The following is a 19,405-nucleotide window of genomic DNA, read 5'->3' as shown; positions in this document are numbered from 1 at the left end:
TAAGTCATTTAACTAAATGTTTACTGATCCTTTGATCATTCTTGCTTCCTTTGATCCTTCCAGTCTTCTATCTTGTTGTCGAGTTTTCTCTACTGAAAATCTGTCATTGGTACTTGTAGTGGGATATTCACTTTGTCTCATTCTGTGGCACTGACCACGCCCATTAGGGGGTGGATCCAGGGGTGGAAGTGACCTGGGGAACTAGGTCTGAGGGGGGGGATGCTCTCTTGCAAGCAGCATGGGGACAGGAGGACTTCTGGAGGAATTGTTGGAAGCAGGAACTGGCTGGTGTTCACCTGTCTATGTCATGAGTTATTTCTCCCTGAATAAACATCTGTTCAGCCTAATTCTTTATCCAGATCCTTATTAAACCATGACAGATACTTTCACCTTCCTTTTGTCTAAAACTATCTTTGTGGTGCAGCCTCAATCCTCAATGATAATTGATTGCATATAAAACTCCCAATTTTGACTATTGTTTTCTCAGCACTTTAAAGATACTTCTCTCATTGTTTTATTGTTTCCACTGTGACTAAGAAATTTTTCAATTTCACTTTTGTTTCTTTGTTCATTGGCTAAGTGAAAAGTCTTTATGTCTTTGTTATCTTAACGCTTCATTCTTCTATATCTAGATAATATTTGATTCCCCTTCCTACACCCTCCCCTCTCTTCCTTTCATCTGTCTCACATCCTCTCCTTGTCTCTCCTTTCTCTCCTTTTCTTCTTCTAAACTCCATACTATCCTCTACACTTCTGTTCTTCGTCTCTTTAGTCCCACCTTTTCCTTTCCTTTCTCCTCCCCTCTCTTCAACATTCCTCCTTTCTCCTGCTCCTCTTTCTTTTCTTCCTTTCTTGTATTGAGGTTCAATTACAAGACTTCCTACATGTTCTTTATGCCATCGGCCTTTTAAAATCAATTGTTACAGGAAGCATTTCATATTTTCCCATCAAAATTAGAGAGGCAGATACATTTTTTTCCATTTTAAAGTTGATTTTTATTTAAATTAAAAACAATCTTATTTTACATACCAATCCCATTTCCCTCTCCATCCCATCCTCCCATTCTCCCTACTATCTCCCCATCCCACCCACCATCCACTCCCCAGGGAGGGTGAGGCCTTACTTGAGCTATCATCAAAGTCTGTCACATCATTTGGGGCAGGGCCTAGGTCCCCTATAACTAGGTTGAGAGAGTATCCCTCCAGAGGGAATGGGCCCCAAAAGTCCTTTAGTGCACTAGGGATAAATACTGATTACCCTGCCAGAGTCCCCATAGACTGCCCAAGCCTCCCAACTGACACCCACGTTCAGGAGTCCTGATTCAGTCTTATGCAAGTTCCCCAGCTGTGAGTCTGGAGTCTGTGAGCTCCCCTTTGTTCAATTCAGCTGTTTCTGTGGGTTTCTCCAGCCTGGAGACCCCTTTGCTCTTCACTTCCTCTCTACAAGTGGATTCTAGTTCGGCCCAGTGTTTAGCTGTGGATATCTGCTTCTGCTTCCATCAGCTACTGGATGAAGACTCTAGGATGGTAGTCATCAATCTCATTATAGGGGAAGGGCATTTAAGGTAGCCTCTCCACTATTGCTTAGATTGTTAGTTGGGGTCATCCTTCTGGATTCCTGGAAATTACCCTAGTGCCAAGTTTCTTAAGCCCATAATGGCTCCCTCTATTAAGGTATCTCTTTCCTTGCTCTCCTTCTCTGTCCTTCCCACAACTCAACCTTCCTGATTCCTCATGTTCTCCTTCCCCCTCCCCTTCTCCCCTCCTCTCTCTCCTAACTCCCTGGTAGAGCACACTGGTAGGATTTGCTGAAGAAGGTGGACGCAGAAGGATCAGATATATTTTCTTACTGTTTTCCTTTCTCCTGTGGATGGACTTTTTCCATTTTAAACTTTTACTAGGAGTATAAAGATTTGTCATCTGAGAGTCTCAGATCTACATTGAGTCCCAACTCCTAGTTTAACTCATATTTCTATAAGGTTTTTGAAACTCCAGATTCCTGATTGATGAGATTGTCAAATGTCCCAGTATAGCCTGGCATCTTCCTCCTCTTATTTTTTTTAACTTTTTATTTTAGAATACTACAGGTCAGAGGTTTCCTTATTTTTGAAATGCCAGTTGTACAGTTAAGTGTATATTTTATAGTTGGGGTTATAGTGTTGTCTTTTAGCCCACACTTATTGATTGGTTCATTTAACAGATGAGAAACGAAAACCTTGAGGAACAGGTATTTTGCCATAGCCATACTGTTGGGTCAACAATTCAGTTGGCTCCCAAACCAAGTTTTCTTCTCTGGGTAAATATGCCTCACCCCTACCCACATTTCTTACAAGTATTTCTCTTTTGTTTAGTCCTATGAGGATCTAGTTCAGCGTCTTGAGCCAGTTATAATGGAGCTAGAACGACAAGAAAATGTTCTGGTGATATGTCACCAGGCTGTCATGCGGTGCCTCCTGGCATACTTCTTGGATAAAAGTTCAGGTAACACACCCCTCACCCTCTGTTCCTGCTGTGAAGAACTGGATGTGATTTGAGATGCTGATGACAGCACTTAGAAGTTTATATCTTAGTGGTTAAATGCACAATATTTAAAACAAGGATATCTAGGTTCAACTTGTTGCACAGGTCTGTGCTATTTTCAGTAAGTACCGTTAGCCTCACTCAGGCTGTTTTTTTCCACTATAAAATGGAGAGAATTAATGTTAAAGTTGAAATAAACTAGTTAAAAGCCTAGAACAGATGATGCATTTATGCGCTATGTAGCCATTATTAGCTAATCTTAGGTAATCTGTAGAATTTGCATATTGAAAACCAGCATAAACAGTCTGCCACACCTCACATACTGAGTCAGTATATCTCTGAAGCACACTGGCCTCAGTTGATAGTGAGACCTGAGACCTTGCTGTATGAATAATTTCTCCAAGGTAGCAATGTCTATAATTTAATTTTTCAAGTGGTAATTTATCTTTAAAAATATCTAACCCCTGTATTTATGAATGTATACACAGACTTTATATACTGATAAATATATATATACATATATGTGTGTGTATATATATATATTGTGTGTATATATATATATATATATATATATATATATATATATATATATATATCTCCACACACACACACACACAGACACACTGACTACTTATGCTATGCTGTCTTACATATATACACAGACTTCATATACTGCCATGTGTATGTATATATACTTAATATATATATATGCTGACTTCATATATTGCCACATACACACACACATAGAGACTTCATATACTGATATGTATATATATGTATATATATACATATATATATATTCACACACACACTATATATGCTGCCATACATATGTATACAGACTTGATGTACTGCCATATACATGTATACAAAGTATACATATACTATATCTTCTTCTCAGGTGACCTGGCACCACCTTCATATGACAGTCCATTTCTAATGTGGATGATGAAATGTTGGCATTTCCAGTATATTTTGAAGGTGTTTGGGAGCAATGATAAATGCTATTTAATCCTTATAATGTCCCAAACTCATGAGCCAATTCTGTTATAGTACTTTTAAAATAAAGAATATATAAAATATGGAATAATTCAAGATTGGAATCCAGGGAACTTGAGAACTTGACATTATATAAGTCATATTCTCTACCTGGTTTTTAGTACACTTGAAAATGTCCTCACTTGAAATAGGTGATGGACTGTGTGATGGAGATCCTCTCAGTCTTAGAATTCTGCTTTCCAGAGCATTTTTTGAAACTGAGCCTGTCACTATTCCCATTGCTCAGATGAGAAAACCAAGGCTTAGAGCAATGAAATGACTTGCCCAAGTTAAGATGAGGCCCTGTTGGACGCTCTGTTCTCTCAAATATATACAGGAGCCGTGTACTTACTTCCTAAAGTCTTCATTTCTTAGACCATTCTAACTGTTTACAACTTGGCCCCAGGAGCAAGGTTTCACAGGGCTTAACAGATAATTTTACCCTTCTTATTCCGGAGAGTGATGAAAGGATGCCTAGAGATAATTATATAAGTTAGAATGTATACCCACAGACCTACAGGGCTAGGGCACCTTCAGATTGTACCTAATCTAATCTTGTTCTGTAAAATGGGGATATTGAGGGCCAGAGAGGGAGGAGACCGTGACAAAGCTGGATCAGAGACTAAGTAAGTTACTTCTGTTCTCCAAACCTGTTTCTTCATATGGAAAGTAACAGTGGACAGGACCCAGAGCACCAGTTTGGGTATAGTGGGATCACAGACAAAGAAGTCATTGGCCCAGAATTTAATTATAATGATTGACAGTGAGGAAAAATGGAATGAATTTCGAGGAAAATGCCCCCATCTTGATATATCAGGAGGTTTGTAGGATGGTGGCATGCCTTCAAAGCCTACAAGTTGCACAAGGTACAAGAAGTCATTACAAGTGATGGTTTTCCAGTTAAATGAGGGAAGTAAGGGCATGTAGCCTGGAGAGTGGTGAGGTAGATATCAAGATAAAGTGTCTAAAAAAAAGTGTGTATCCCCAGTACTCTGTGATTCCCTCCACGGCAGCAGCTACAATCTGCAAGAGCAGAGTAGGCATCTTGTCTTCAGAGTACCCTAAGTTGGAGGCCCCAAACTGTCACTTCCTAGCCATGGTGCATTTCCCCTTGAAGCCCATTTCCTTTCTATGGAGTAAGCATGATCCTTTCTGTCTATCTGAAAAGTAGAAACACTGGTCTTGAAAGGAAATTGTACATAAATATTCAGAGTCACTTTCTGTATAATCGTTAATAACAGGAAACCAGTGAATCGATCAGTTCTCTATAAACAAGTTGTAGTATGAATAAAACACAAGTGCGCATGTGTGTACTCACACATACAAACACACACACACACACACACACACGCACACACACACACACGCACACACACACACACACGGGGAGAGAGAAAGAGGAGAGACAGACAGATACCAAAAGACAAGGAGACAGATAGGGTGGGGAGGTTACTGTTTGAATGGAGGAAAGACTGTAGGAGTAGTCAAAGGCCACATATGCCTCTGCCTTTGTAGTAGTACTTAGGACGGTTTCAGAGTTGTGGACCCTTATTTATAAGGAGTCTGTGGAAAGTTGGCCTGGGGCAGGAGGGAAGCTTGCTTTCATCTCCTGCTAATTCTGAGTAAAGAATTGACACCCCTAAGTGGGTACCTAGCCCTCCTATGAGACTCATATTCTGTCCACCTTTCCCAAGGCTCTCTCTCCCATTTCTAGGCAGCTTGGTTTCTCTATTTTACCCATCTTAGCTTGCTTGAGTGACTACCCACTATATAGAATACCAGCTAAGTGTGTACTGGGACCCAAATAGGAAGCAAAGGTAGAAGTAGGAACATCCAACAGCCTGGTTGTGATCCTCTGCTCAATACTGCATCTCAGGGTTGCTTCTTCCTCCTTTCCAGATGAGCTGCCCTATCTCAAGTGTCCTCTGCACACAGTGCTCAAACTCACACCTGTGGCTTATGGTAAGTATGCCTACTCTCATGTAAGGAAAGGCAATTAGAAGCCAGGGTATGTCTCCAATGTCTACTGTTTGCTCTAGAAGACCCTAGGTAAGGTTCCCTGGGTGGCTGGTGGTCTATCCTGGTAAAGGTACAGCTGGTAACAGTAGGATAACAGGGAAGAAGTAGGCTAACATCCAAATCTGGACCCTGGCTCTTTCTGTCTCTGCCTGGGCACTGAGTACAGAACATTGTTCTGTTTGTGTTGAGGCAGAGGAGGCCACAACAGATACCTCAGGAAAAGTATAGGTTGGAGACACTGAAGAATGGAGGCATTAGTTGTTTGTGAAAGGTTCATAAGCAGAGAAGGGATAGAATAAAATGTAGTCTAGGTTATGAACAGGATAAAAGAACCAACTGTAACCTGTGACAGGATAGTCTGCAGGAATGGTACTAAAGGGGCTAGATTGAACAGCAGATCTCCTCTGTAAACCTCAGGCCAGTCTTCTTTAGGTCACTCATGTTGTGCTAACCCCCAACCATAAATTTACTTTCATTGTTACTTCATAACTGTAATTTTGCTACTGTTATGAATCATAATGTAAATACCTGATATGCAGCATACTGATTTGCAGCCCCCCAGTGTCATGACCCATAGGTTGAGAACTGCTGATCTAGAGAGCATGGACCTGGGATATGTGCGGTGATGATGGGAAAGGGGAAACTAATACCTTAGGAAAGACTTGGGCTTATCCTGAGTATTTATGGTCAAATGAGTTGTTCTTTTCTGAGGCTGCAGAGTGGAATCTATCTACCTGAATGTAGAGGCTGTGAACACACACCGGGACAAGCCTGAGGTAGGTGGGGTGCTCAGTACCCAAGCTGGCCATTAACAAGATACACTCTGAAAGTACACTCACATGGAAAGGCTGTCTCTAGCCCCAGATCATCCCAGGTGTTTCAAATCAACTAGTATTCAGAAATGGCAAGACCCTATTCCAATCCCATAGACACTAAGGGCTGTTACAATTCCTGTTAAACAGGCTTCAGCCTGATTGCCCAGGAGTGCCTAAGAAGAGGACCAGGACCCATGCCCTGTTGAAAGAGGGATGCCTAGCAGTGAAGACAGGAGGCAGGGCTGGGATTGGGACCCTATACTGCCTACTAACCCTGGGCTCTCTCTTCAGAATGTGGACATCACCCGTGAACCTGAGGAAGCCCTGGACACTGTCCCTGCCCATTACTGAGCCCTTTCCAAGTGATCAGAGTGCCTCTGTCCTTACTGCCTTCCTCCTGTAGGAACTGCTGCCCTTGTTCTCCCTAAGCAGACTCTGGCTTTAGCCTGAGAGTGCCCTACCTCCAGTGAAGAAGTCTGTAGCAGCTTCCAAACAGGTCCCAATTCCTAGCCAATCTATAAAGTTCTTTTAAATAACTATTTTCTGATGAATAAAGATATATATTCCTGCCTATAGGACAAGGAGAAGCTATAAGGCATCTCTCAGTGTTTTCAATATCTTGATTCAAACCCAACTCTGGTGCTGTTGGTGAAGAATGGGTGAGGATGTCTGAGATTGAAGAGTCCTGGGGTAGCATTCTTGAAGATGGAAAAGATAGGTCCTTGTGAGTTCCTGTTGGTTTTGTTCCTTGGTACTCAAGGTACATGGGGACATTATACTCAAAGAATCCAGTACTTGGGCTTTGGTCTGCTCCAACTCTTGCTACTGTCCTGAGTAATTTCATTGCCTATGTTAATGATGTCGTCAACACCCTCCCTCCCAGGGATGTGATGCTCTCAACTTCAGTGATTATCTGTTTTCATTTGTGGCATCCACTCACTGAGCTAACTTATTGACTGGAAGCTTCCTGTTCATTCGAGCCTATAAAATTTAATCATACTTAAGACATCAGCAGTATGCCCTGATACCACAGGCATACATGTAGTATTTCTTAAATGAACAATATCTGCCCTTATTAATCCACATATTCCTTTTGAGCCTCCCCCCCCCCCGCTGCCCCCTAGTTCATTAGTCTCTCATTATTCTTCTGTCCCTAACCAACTTGAACCTACCTCTCCAGCTGCTTTCCATACACTAACCATTATGATTCAGGTACTAGAGTTCATGTGATAAACAACCTCATAACCTTGCTGCCTTTGTTCCCTAGTCCTTTCATCACAACCACCCAGTAAAATCCAAGCCTTGAATCATCCACACCTTTTTAAAACTGGGATCCACTAGGGTTGTAGATCAGTACTTGGAATATCTATTTATCCACTTCTACAGATACCCATGAACCCTGTTCAAAGTCAAGGTTGCCATGTATTTTCTGGCACTGTCCCTTTCCACTGTCTCATACTACTTCAGTCAATTCTTGACTTTCATATCAATCCTTTGCTTCTCAATTGCCTTTGGTCCTACAGTCTATACTTATTTTTCTTTCCTGTCCCAAGAGATTGTCCTCTTGCTCCCATGTCAACTCCTAGTTCCTTCCCTTATCCCTCTATTCTTACACAGCTACCCCAAATTAGTGTGAAATTACTATCCATAGTTATTTCTGTTTGCAATCTATCTTAGGCTTTCCCCTTCCATATCTTTCCTCAAGCTATTATCTCTTGGCCTGCCACACTTTCCCAGAGCTCTCTGACTCTGAGAAATACCTATCTTTGAGCTGAAGCCGCATAGACCGCAAAAAGCTAAGCTGAATTCTAGTTCTACAAACCCCAAACACCACCATATTAAAAGATGGAATAAACTCAGATTCCTTTGGCAAATTTAATGTAACTCTGATACCAAAATATGACAACAACACGGGAAGCAAACACAAAGCAGGAACAGCAGAATTTTCATAGTGTTTCACTCAGCTAATGGGTAGTAGCTGCTTAGGCTGCTGTGTGGACAACGATTCCAAAGCTGCACATTGGCTCCATGGGAATTACTGCTGCATTAGCATTATCTGTAAACATGGGCAACAAACCTGAAAAACAAAGCAAAATACCAAAAAAAAAAAAAATAGGTTAGCACCAAGCCTATTTCCTCATATTTCCCATCTTGCCTTCATCTTCTCACTTGACCCTCCTATCTTATGGTTTCTTCTAATATCTCCCAACTCTCATAGCTATTCCCCATGGATCCTGGCTATGGAAATATTGCAGTTACCTGAAACTTCATTAGCCGTAAGAGAAGCCACAGGGACCGAGGTTAGTGGCTCCACCACCAAAACCAGTACCGGTGCTTGGTCCACCGCTGAATCCAGTACTGGTGTTCAGTCCACCACCAAAGCCAGCACTGCTGCTCAGTCCACCACCAAAGCCAGCTGCAGTGCTTGGTCCTCCGAAGCCACCTCCAGTGCTCGGTCCGCCAAAGCCAGCTCCTGTGCTTGGTCCACCACCAAAGCTACCAGTGCTTGGTCCACTGCAGAAGCCAGCACCAGTGCTTGGTCCACCACTAAAGCCAACAATAGAACTGGGTCCATTACTGAAGCTGGAGCCGGTGCTGGGTTCACCAGTAAAGCCACTGCTGGTGTTGGAATCACTGCCAAAGCCAATGATGGTATTCAGTCCTCTGTCGAAGCTGGCATTAGACCCACTGCCAAAGCCATCGCCAGTGCCGAGGCTTACACCAAAGCCTGCACCAGTGCCAAGTGTGCCGCCAAAACCAGTATTGGTATTCAGGTCACCAGCAAAGCCATCATTAGTGACCAGTCCACCACCAAAGCCAGTGCTGCTGCCCAGTCCATCGCCAAAGCCAGTGCTAGTGCCCAGTCCACCACCAAAATCAGTGCTAGTGTTTAGTCCACCATTGAAGCCAGCACTGGTACCCAGTCCCCCACCAAAGTCAGCATTAGGATTTACTCCACCACCAAAGCCATTGCTGCTGCCCAGGCCACCATTGAAGCTAGCACTGGGGCCTAAGCTTCCTCCAAAGCCAGTGCTGGTACCTAGGCTGCTGCCAAAGCCAGCACTGGTGCCCAATCCATTTCCAAAGCCAGCACTTGTACTTAGCCCATTCCCAAAGCTGAAAATGGAACTGGTGCTGTGCCCCTCACTGTAATTGGCACTGGAAGCACCACTAAAGCAGGAGTTGGTGCTAGAAGAGCCTCCAAAGCATAGGTTGGTGTTAGACGCACTGCCAAAACAGAGACTGTTGCTGGGTGCTCCACCAAAACAGAGGTTAGTGCTGTGAGAACTACCAAAGCTAACACTGGTAGTGGGAGCACTGCCAAAGCTAATGCTGTTGCTGTGGGTACTGCCAAAGTCAGTGGTACTAAGTGCCCCACCGAAGCCAACACTGGTACTGAATGCACCACCAAAGTCGGGGTTGGTGCTGAGTGCACCGCCAAAGCTGGCACTGGTGCTGATGGCACCGCCAAAGCCAGCACTGTTACTGAGTGCATTACCGAAGCCGGCACTGGTGCTGATGGCACCACTGAAGCCAGCGCTATTAAGTGCACCGTCAAAGCTGGCACTGGTGCTGATGGCACCGCCAAAGCCAGCACTGCCATTGAGTGCACCACCAAAGCTGGCACTGGTGCTTATGGCACCGCCAAAGCCAGTACTGCCATTGAGTGCACCACCAAAGCTGGCACTGGTGCTTATGGCACCGCCAAAGCCAGCACTGCCATTGAGTGCATTACCAAAGCTGGCACTGGTGCTGATGGCACCGCCAAAGCCAGCACTGCCATTGAGTGCATTACCAAAGCTGGCACTGGTGCTGATGGCACCGCCAAAGCCAGCACTGCCATTGAGTGCACCACCAAAGCTGGCACTGGTGCTGAGTGCACTACCGAAGCCAGAACTGGTGCTGATGGCACCACCAAAGCTGGCACTGCTGTTCAGTGAATTGCCAAAGCCGGTGCTGGTGTTTATGGCACCGCCAAAGCTAGCACTGCTATTGAGTGCACCACCAAAGCCAGTACTTATGGCACCGCCAAAGCTGGCACTGCTGTTGAGTGCATTGCCAAAGCCAGCGCTGGTGCTAATGGCACCACCAAAGCCGGTACTGCTGTTGAGTGTACTGCCAAAGCCTGCACTGGTGCCTGAAGAGCCACCAAAGCTGACACTAGTGCTTAGTGTGCCACCGAAGTCAGAGCTGGTGCTAGAAGAAGCACCAAAGGAAACACTGGTGCTGAGTGTACCACCAAAACCAGTATTGGTGCTAGGAGATCCACCAAAGCAGATACTGGTACTGAGTGTGCCTCCAAAGCCAGCACCAGAGCAGGGTGAGCTACCAAAGCAGACACTGGTGCTAAGAGTGCCCCCAAAGCCAGTGGTGGTGCTAACTGCACCACTGAAGACAGTGCTCGTGGTAGGTGCACTGCCAAAACTGGTGCTTGAGCTGAGTGCGCCACTAAAGCCAGCTGTGCTACTGCTAAGTGTGCCTCCAAAGCCACAGCTGGCTCCACCATTGAAACTGGCACTGGTACAAGGTGAACCACCAAAACTAATACTGGCTCCACCACTGAAACTGGTACTGGTGGTAGGAGAACCACCAAAGCTAATGCTGGACCCACCACTGAAAGTACTGCTAATGCTGGGTGCACCGCCAAAGCTAATGCTGGCTGTGCTGCTGAAACTAGTGTTCGTGCTGGGTGCACCACCAAAGCTAATGGTGGCTGTGCTGCTGAAACTAGTGCTGGTGTTGGGTGCACCGCCAAAGCTAATGCTGGCTCCACTGCTGAAACTAGTGCTGGTGCTGGATGCACTGCCAAAGCTAATGCTGGCTGTATTGCAGAAAGTGCCACTAGTATTGGGTGTGCCACTGAAGCTAATGCTGGCTCCACCACTGAAACTAGTGCTAGTGTTGGATGTGTCACCGAAGCTAATACTCGCTGCACTGCTGAAGTTGGCAGAGGTGTTGGGTGCACTACCAAAGGTAATGCCATTTCTGCCACCAAAGCCACCATTGGCATTGGGTATGCCACCAAAGCCACCATTGGAGTTGGGTATGCCACCAAAGCCACCACTGGGGTTGCTTATACCACCAAAGCTAATATTGGTGCCATCACTGAAGCTATTTCTAGTACTAGCTCCTTGGTTGAAGTTGAGATTGTTGGTGGAATCTGCATTTTCTTGGGCTCTGGAATCAATTTCAAAGGAAAATCTGTTCCAGGCCTGAGCATCATCACCCAACTCTTCCCTTGTCAAACAGTCAATATCCATGTCATCCCAATTCCAGGGCCCAGCCACAGCTTCCTCTCCAATCCCCATTTGGGCTCTTGCCTCAGCCCTGGCCTCAGCCTCAGCCACAGCCACAGCTGCAGCCTGAACATCCATCTCTACTGCCTCCCGGTACTGAGCAGCCCAGTCTTTAGGATCTTTCTTCTGTACCTAAAATGGAAATTATAATTGTTATAAGAAAAGTAGTCCTTTTAATTATATGTGAAGCACCCATTATGGGATCCACAGAAAACTAATAGCAGAATATTAAAAAAAAAATCTGGAGTTCTAATGACTCAGTCTTGATATCGAACTTCAGCTCTGATAACTTTCGCATACAAGTTATGTACTTAGACAAGTTGCTTTATATCACTGAGCCCAAATATCCCCATTTGTAATATGGGAATTGATAAGAAACTAAGTATGTTTTGGACTGAGTGTATTTCCCCACAATTCTTATGTTGAAAACCCAACTCCTAATCAAGACTATTTGCAGACAGGGTCTTTATGTGTATAACTTAAGTGAAATGAGTGAGGCCTTGATCAAATAGGATTAATGCCCTTATTAGAAAAGACATGAAAATGAACTCAGGTTTGCTCTATGCTATATGAAGATGCAGAAAAGTTAGCAATTGTAAGTCAGAAAGAGCCTAAACCAGAAAATGACTGTACTAGGTGGTGATCTAGGGATTTTATTTCCATAATTATGAGTGGATCAATTTATATATCTTAGGCCATCCAGTTATTAATAATATGTTATGATGGCAGCCTGAACTGACTGATAAAATGTAAAAAATAAGTAGACAAGGAAAAATATCTATCTTGCAGTATATATCTGGGACATTAATGAGGCTTTATATATTTATATACAAACCATATGTTGTTCCATACCTGTCTACCACTGTACACAGCCTGCCTCAGCCTGGAGCTTAAGGTGCCAAGATCAGGAAGTTCATTACCTTGCATGCAAATTTCAGGACTTTCATCTTGCTAGTTTCATGGTAAGATCGCAGGCCCCAGAAGAATTCATATTCAGGTGGTCTGCTGTTGGGGACCCTCTTGTATTCCAGATACCTTGGAGAAAGAAAATGAAACCTGCTTCTAAACAGGCAAAACTATTGTTTAACCACTAGGCCTCAGGTGAAAGCAATTTCCTCTAAAACACCTGGAGAAAAATTTTCCATGCCCTTCAGACCCAGACTCATTCCCATGGAAACATGTTTCCATGCAAAGCCATGAAGATACATAAACAGGACACTATGCCACAGAACACAGATGTGTTTTGTCTCCTATGAAGACTAACCACAGACTCTTTTTGTATGTGCTGTTAATAAGACTGGCTATTTTGGGGGCCCCTTCTCTGAGTATACCCCATTGCAATGGTTCCAATTGGGCTGAGCCACAAGAATTTTAGATAGGACTTGGTCTAGGTCACAGGAGTCCATCTGTCCATAAAGAGTGTAAGAAAGGCACTAAGTAGCTTTTTGAACCAGATCACCACACCCAGAGCAGTTCACAGGTACACAAAGCCTTGAAGACTACTTACTTCTGCTTCACGAATTCATCTGTGATGAGTTTTCTCACTTCTCCAAAAAGTGAATGTCTAACCCTAGCAAAGAAAAAAAAATAATCAGTGAATACAGACCAGAAATACCCAGATGAAGCAGAGGTATTTCTCAACATGGAACAGAATCTATAGCCAATGAGGCAGTCTCAACGAAGTGAAGATAGTAGTGAGCAAATGGCTACTAGAAGTAAACAGTGGAGGCCAGATGGCTCTTTGTCAGGGATGCCTGAAGGTCCACCTTACACCTCATCTCAGAACAGACAGAAGACATAAAGGAAAAAAGAAGCAGAGTTCAGAACCATTGCCATTCATCCAGGTAAGAAATCCCCCATCCCCGCCCCATACATGCTCCATCAGACCACCAGGCTGATGCAATCCTGGGACCGTCCTCTCTTGCCAAAAGACAACACGTACAGCAAATTCTGAGAGAGCCCAATCATACCCAGGGCGCAGCCCCAACTTGCGCAGCACCTCCCAGATGACCGCTGCAAGAGGAGACAAGAAGGAGACAAGGACAGAAAATGAGTACCTGGAATTCAGACAACAGCTACCTATTCAACTGCATGCCCAGCCACTCACCCTCACTGGCCTTGTTGCCGTTCATGAAAATGACACTCAGAATCACCATGAGGAGACCCAGCTTAGGTGTGTCCTTGGTCCTAAGGCAGAGAAAGTTTATGTTCATGAGCCATCATCTATAAAGCACAGCTCAATAGACCAGCCTCTCCTAGATTCTTTCTCTCCCAAAGTCCCCTGGCCCCAAGAAGTTGTAGATGGAACCCTAGTGACACTCCTGCTCTCAAGCATCATAGTCCACACCAGAAATCCCTCCCTCCTTTAAAAGCCACCCTTCCACAGCCAGGCCAGGCACTCAGTAGAAGAGTCAAGTGACGACAGTCCAATTTCCTGAGAACTTGTTAGAGAAAGCAAACCTGACAGCAGGAATGCCCCACTCCAGGCTCTCAAACCCTTCTGTCAGCCGTAATCTGGCACCACTACTGCTCTCGGGGATCCAGCCATGTGTGAGAGCTGGGACATAGGCGAGGCATTTAGACCCTCTTTCTTGAGCTTCTAAGAGGAAGCAAGAAGCCCCTTCCCACCCTAGTACTTCCCCAGCTTACGTTCCCAGAATGCCTGCAGAAGACTCCTGAGTGCTGATAAGAATATACAAGCTACTTTGCTTATCAATTTCCTTCAGATTGACTCGAAACATCTGCCAAGTAAAAGAATAGCCTGTGAGATCACAAAATATATCTTGGGTATCAACTAGCACGTTGGGAATTCTGCAGAAAAGCAAGGGTTTTGTGTGTGAGAGGAAATGCATATAAAACATATAGTTCAGTACCAAGTACACATTAAACATGTAACAAACATAAGATAGCTTCTTTGTGACCAGTGAGCATCTGCAATCCACGAGACAGTGTATCCGGCAGCAGACAGAAGCTAGGAGTAAGCTGTGTAGCTTTAGTACTAGCTGTGTTTCCTCCAGTGGCTTGCTGTGTGAGCAGTGGCTGCCCCTCCCTACACCACGGTGCGCTCATCTACACAGTAATGGGAATATTAGGTCTCTGTGCTTCCCACAGGAGGGTGTTCGTATAACTTTCTTCTTTTTAAGGTTTCCCCAGTGCACCCATCCCCCAGGGCTGCCCCTTCACCTTCTCCAGAGCATAGCTTGCTCGTTCAATGATTTCTGGGAAATACTCATCATATTCTTGGATGACATCCTTCAGCATGTCTACAAGAAAGGGGAGACAGAAGATGCTAAACTGCACAGAGGCCAGATGATTGTGGTATTTTTACCAGCCTTGTGTGGACAGGGTAGCTATGGTGAAATATGAGTGTGGCAGTTGATATAGTATGAGAGGAGGTGATGAGTAAACAGATACCCACAGGCCATGGAGAAAGAGTAGTGAAGAAGAGAGCTCAAGAAGAGTACCTGAGCGCTTGATGGGAATCTTTGTCTGGTCCTTAACCAACAGGTATTTCACCAACTTATTTGCCTAAAAGAGGAACAGTTAGGGAGGAATCAATTAAGTGGCAAAGCACTTAGGGGAATGCCAGAGAATGAAGAGGAAGAAAAGTACCCATGAGCAGATTAGATTCTTACCCTTTCCTGCAAAATGGCCACATCTCGCGGTGGTGGAGGCCTCCGGCACCATGGGATCCGCCTGTAATTACTCCCAGTTCTTTCTTCTCCATTAGGATGCTTAGACTTTATCAATGGAAAGGGGAAAAAAATGTCTGGAGTTAACAAATGAAAGAGATTGCTGTTTCTTCCACAAAGTTCTGTAGATTTAGTTGGTCTAGACTCCCTTACAGAGGAGTGTGGCCCTAACTCGGGCTACCTTGACTCCCACGCTTTTCCAATCACTGGATTCTAGGCAACAGTTTATTTCACCTCCAAGGACACAAGCCAAGCAAGGACATGGCCTTGGGGTTTTCCTGTTTCTTTGGCTACCACCATATCCTGCTAGCTACAGGTCCTAAGTGAGTCACTTCATTCCAGAATTTTGTTTTCTTATTTGTAAAGCTGGGACTTAATAGGTCCCAGTTAGTAAGCATTCTTTTCAAGAAATCCACATAAAACTTGGGTAAATATATATGACACAAAATCTGGCACATGGTTAAATATTATGTAAATACAAAGTTACAAATAGATCTTGACTAAATACAGAAATATGTTTCCCTACCAATCTGAGAACTAATAGTGAACACAAAATTGTGTCACATTCTTCATAGCATATCCTATAGCATATATGAACACAGGGTCACTCTTGAAGTTAAATGACTCAGGATACATAAGACAAATGAACAACCTAGTATAGGAAGGAGAAAGAAGAACTAAGTTAAGGATAATGTCACAGATCTCACCTTCCGGTTCCTCTTGCCCCGGGTTCTGGTTGTGGGCTCTAAACTCAACTGAGCCAGATAGTCATCTGCCAAGGCCTGTACAGCAGCAGCAACCTGAGTCTCAAGGGCACTTATGCTGGCCTGAGAGGTAGCCGTCTTGGCCTGAGCTCCTTGGTCGGTGATTTGAGCCTGGCTTTCTTGAACCCGAGTCTTAGTGGCAGCCTTTCGAGCCCTAGACCCTCTCCTGATCCGTACGGTGACTGATAGGGCATGGTTTGTGACCATTTGAATGGCAGGTTGCGCCTCAGAGTGCTCAGAAGCACAATTGGGGCCTTTGTTGGCAACTTTCTTCCCCTTGGGCTTTTTGGGCCTTAGACCTACAGTTGAGGCCTCAATCTGTCTGCTAGATCCCTCCAGGGCATTTGAGGACTCTACATATTCAGTGTCAGTATTTATGGTCTTAGCAGTTGTCCTTTTAGCTTTGGAAGTTTTCTTGGTTCGGATAGTGGCTGCTGTGGCCTGGATACTAGCTGTCTCCTTAGCAGTTTGACCTTGGGTAGTAGCTGTGTGGGTGGCAGTCGAAGTCAGTGACATCTCTGTAGCACTAGGTATGGTCTTATTGGCAGCCTTCTTTGCCTTAGAAGTTTTCTTGGGCTTGCTGACAGCTATTAAGGCCAGGGAATTAGCTGATTCATTGGCAATTGGAGACTGGATAGTTGGTGAGGTAACTGGTAGATTTAGGGCCTTTAAGGGTGACTTGAGCTGTGTAGTGACATCCTCAGTGCCAGTCAGGGATAACTTGGGAGTAACTCTCTTTGTCCTGGCTTTCTTGGGCTGAGCAGTAACTGAAGCCTGGACATTAGCTGCCTCAGTAGTATTTGAAGCCTGGCTGATCTGGGTGAACACTGGTAGGTTTAAAGCCTGCAGAGTTACTTTAGGCTTGTTGCTAGCAACATCATTGGCAGATGGGACTGGAGGGGGAGTGGGTGTGGTCTTAGTAATAGCTTTAACAGAAGTCTTCTTGGTCTTGCTTTTCTTAGACCTGCTGGCAATAGGTGGGTCCTTGGATGCCGACAACAGGGTATGCATCAGCAGGACGCTGTCCTTCTCTGTGGTCTCAGTCTGTACATCTGAAGAGAAAGGAGGCCCTAGGCTCCCAGGGGGAGGCAGAGGGCCCTACATACTTAGGATTATGATCCTATAGGCCATCTAGCTTCCCCACAACCACCCCTCTCTACAGTGACCTCCCCTCCTGAGCAATTTAATTGAAAGGAGGTACAGAAACAAGGAGGGGACAGGAGAGTCAGGCAAGATTCCCTCTTTCCACCCACATACAAGGTCAGGTTAGGTAGGGAATTATGGAATTGCACAGTGGTAGTGAATTCAGGGTAGGGCAAATAGCCTAGTAAGAATGCAGACATATCTCACCTGGAATGTGGGCATTCGATAACCATAGTCATTTCTTCTGTCCATCTTCTTGAGAGGCTAACAGATGAGCCTGAAAGAAATAGGGCTGAGTTAGAGGAAAATAAGGGAGCAGGGAGATCCATCAGAAGGGTGAATTCTGAAGGATGAAAGAATTTACCTTATTTTGGACCTCAGACCTTTTTGGGGTTGTCTATCTAGAAGCCCAGGGCATCTGGTTTCTGAGCTTCAGCATCTTTCACTTCCAAGATGGCAAATCAGTTCTATGACCTAAACCTAAACACCCTCTACCACACTGCAACCTGACAATGCGCATGCGCACAGAATACACACACACACACACACACACACACACACAGAGAGAGAGAGAGAGAGAGAGAGAAGGGGGGGGAGTGAGGGAGAGAGAGAAGGAGGGAGGGGAGAGGGGGAGGAAGAGAGAGAGAGAGAGAGAGAGTGTGTGTGTGTGTGTGAGAGAGAGAGAGAGAGAGAGAGAGAGAGAGAGAGAGAGAAGATGCGTTGTGCACGATCACAGGTTTCCTAAATGAGCCTGGTCCTCAGTACGCATGCGCTTTGGTGGACACAGGACCATCTCTAATCATCTCATTTCCACATATGTCTCCCTCCCCCTCTGAGCTACAGAACATCTAGCTCCCATCCGCCACCTCCTCCTAACTACACGGTCTCTCAGTCCACCCTTTTCCCTCAGAATGGCTCAGGCTCCGCAGGGCTGCTTCTCGCCGCCCCCTCTTCCCCCCCTTCCCCAGTAGCCCCCCCCCATTCCTTTGCCGTTGCGCTGCCTGTCAGCCACTCACCCTCGCTAAGGTTCCGCAGTCCTCCCGCACCTCCCACCGCTCCGCAAGCCCCCTCCCCCCGCGCTGCAGTCGCCTCCGCCGACACTGCCCCCCCATTTCGATCCACGTCTGCAAGGGCCCCGCCCCGCCCTTTCTGCAACATGGATACCCCACCCCCAGATCCAACAGGGATACCCTTCTGGATTCCCAGCTCCCTAACCCTACTAGGTCATACCCCCCCTCCCTTTCAAACCAGTGCTAACCGGATCCTAGCCCGCCCTTTTTCCCTTCCAAGCCTAGTCCTTTGGCCGTTTAAAAAGGATTCCGTCGCTCCTTTCTTGGTCCTCATCTGATCCATCCTCTCTGTAGCCCAAAGGGGGTCCAACCCCCTTTCTTCAGCTTAATCCGAGTCCTTAATTCTGTCTCTTACCTCCTCCTGAACTCGGTCCACCTCCCTTTTTGCTACAGCCAAAATGTTTTCTCAACGTTTCCCTTCCACAACCCCAAACAGGTCTGCATCCCGTCTTTCCATCCCCAAACTGAGTCCAGACCTTTCCATAGCCCAGAGATTCCGCCCCCGCCTCCCCCCCCCATGAGAATTGGGTCCAGGCACCACTAAAAACACAACATCGAAGCCTCTAGATCCCAAACCCCAGCAGATTTTCTTCAAACCTTAATGTTGTATGAAGCCCGTCACCCTGAAGCTGCAGCCTTGAAGCCCCCACAGGGTCTTTACCAAAGCTAGCCACCTCAGCTCACCTCACCCTCGCGAGTCCAGAACACGTCTGCTCTCTCCAAGCCTCTCCTCAGGTCTGAGCTTGTTACCCCCCCGCCTGGCCGGAAGTGGTCCTGCCTCTTTCCGCCTCCAGAGGGGGGTCTCCGTCCCTACCGGCCCGCCCCACCCCCTCCCTGCTTAATGACTTCCCGATCTCCTCAGTGCAGCTCCTCTTTTCTGTTTACTACCTCTTGTTCAGCATCACACCTATCCTCCATTTAATTTCTCTGTTCCCCATTCTGTGTCTCTGTTTCCATTTGATTTTTCTGTTTCTCCTGAAGAGAATGACTTCAGAGCTCCCACGTCTGTCCCGACAACACTAATTACAAGGCATAATACACTGTGAGA

At 45.5% G+C, this 19,405-nt stretch overlaps 2 protein-coding genes across 9 annotated transcripts in view; one reads left to right on the top strand and one right to left on the bottom strand.

The window, feature by feature from the left end:
* The window catches only part of Pfkfb1 (6-phosphofructo-2-kinase/fructose-2,6-biphosphatase 1), a 70,217-nt gene extending 63,253 nt beyond the window's left edge, over positions 1–6,964 (top strand). For all 5 annotated transcript variants that reach the window (XM_051178952.1, XM_051178953.1, XM_051178949.1 and 2 more), the window contains 4 exons: positions 2,351–2,480; positions 5,457–5,519; positions 6,288–6,352; positions 6,683–6,964. In XM_051178952.1, coding sequence (XP_051034909.1) covers positions 2,351–2,480; positions 5,457–5,519; positions 6,288–6,352; positions 6,683–6,742 — 318 coding nt within the window. In that variant the 3' untranslated portion in view covers positions 6,743–6,964. The remainder of the gene's footprint in view (positions 1–2,350; positions 2,481–5,456; positions 5,520–6,287; positions 6,353–6,682) is intronic.
* A 1,288-nt stretch (positions 6,965–8,252) lies between these two features.
* Tro (trophinin) lies at positions 8,253–19,116 on the bottom strand. Of its 4 annotated transcripts, none has more exons than XM_051178945.1 (13): positions 19,042–19,116; positions 17,495–17,564; positions 16,088–17,242; positions 15,324–15,428; positions 15,153–15,216; positions 14,872–14,951; positions 14,338–14,429; positions 13,796–13,875; positions 13,659–13,701; positions 13,196–13,258; positions 12,609–12,723; positions 8,651–11,820; positions 8,253–8,468 (listed from the first exon to the last, which is right to left on the bottom strand). In XM_051178945.1, the coding sequence occupies exons 2-12, from the start codon at positions 17,537–17,539 to the stop codon at positions 8,662–8,664; spliced, it is 5,001 nt and encodes a 1,666-aa protein (XP_051034902.1). In that variant the 5' UTR covers positions 17,540–17,564; positions 19,042–19,116; the 3' UTR covers positions 8,253–8,468; positions 8,651–8,661. The 4 variants fall into 4 exon arrangements, with proteins under 4 accessions (XP_051034902.1, XP_051034904.1, XP_051034901.1 ...); XM_051178947.1 differs by having other exon boundaries at positions 16,088–17,196; positions 19,042–19,094; XM_051178944.1 differs by lacking the exon at positions 19,042–19,116 and adding an exon at positions 18,546–18,814.
* Positions 19,117–19,405: the final 289 nt, after the last annotated feature.

Source organism: Phodopus roborovskii, unplaced genomic scaffold (assembly GCF_943737965.1).
Source record: "Phodopus roborovskii unplaced genomic scaffold, PHOROB, whole genome shotgun sequence".
NCBI classification, from domain to species: Eukaryota; Metazoa; Chordata; class Mammalia; order Rodentia; family Cricetidae; genus Phodopus; species Phodopus roborovskii.
The sequence above is the reverse complement of the archived record's forward strand: the minus strand, read 5'-3'. Positions and strand labels throughout refer to the sequence as shown.

Excerpts from the sequence above, each read along its gene's own strand:
- Tro (XM_051178945.1), bottom strand. The coding sequence starts at position 17,539 with ATGGACAGAAGAAATGACTATGGTTATCGAATGCCCACATTCCAG. Across the intron at positions 17,243-17,494 it reads ATCGAATGCCCACATTCCAG|GGCCCTCTGCCTCCCCCTGG; the intron begins GTGAGATATGTC and ends CTAAGTATGTAG. Across the intron at positions 14,952-15,152 it reads GATTCCCATCAAGCGCTCAG|ACATGCTGAAGGATGTCATC; the intron begins GTACTCTTCTTG and ends CCTTTCTTGTAG.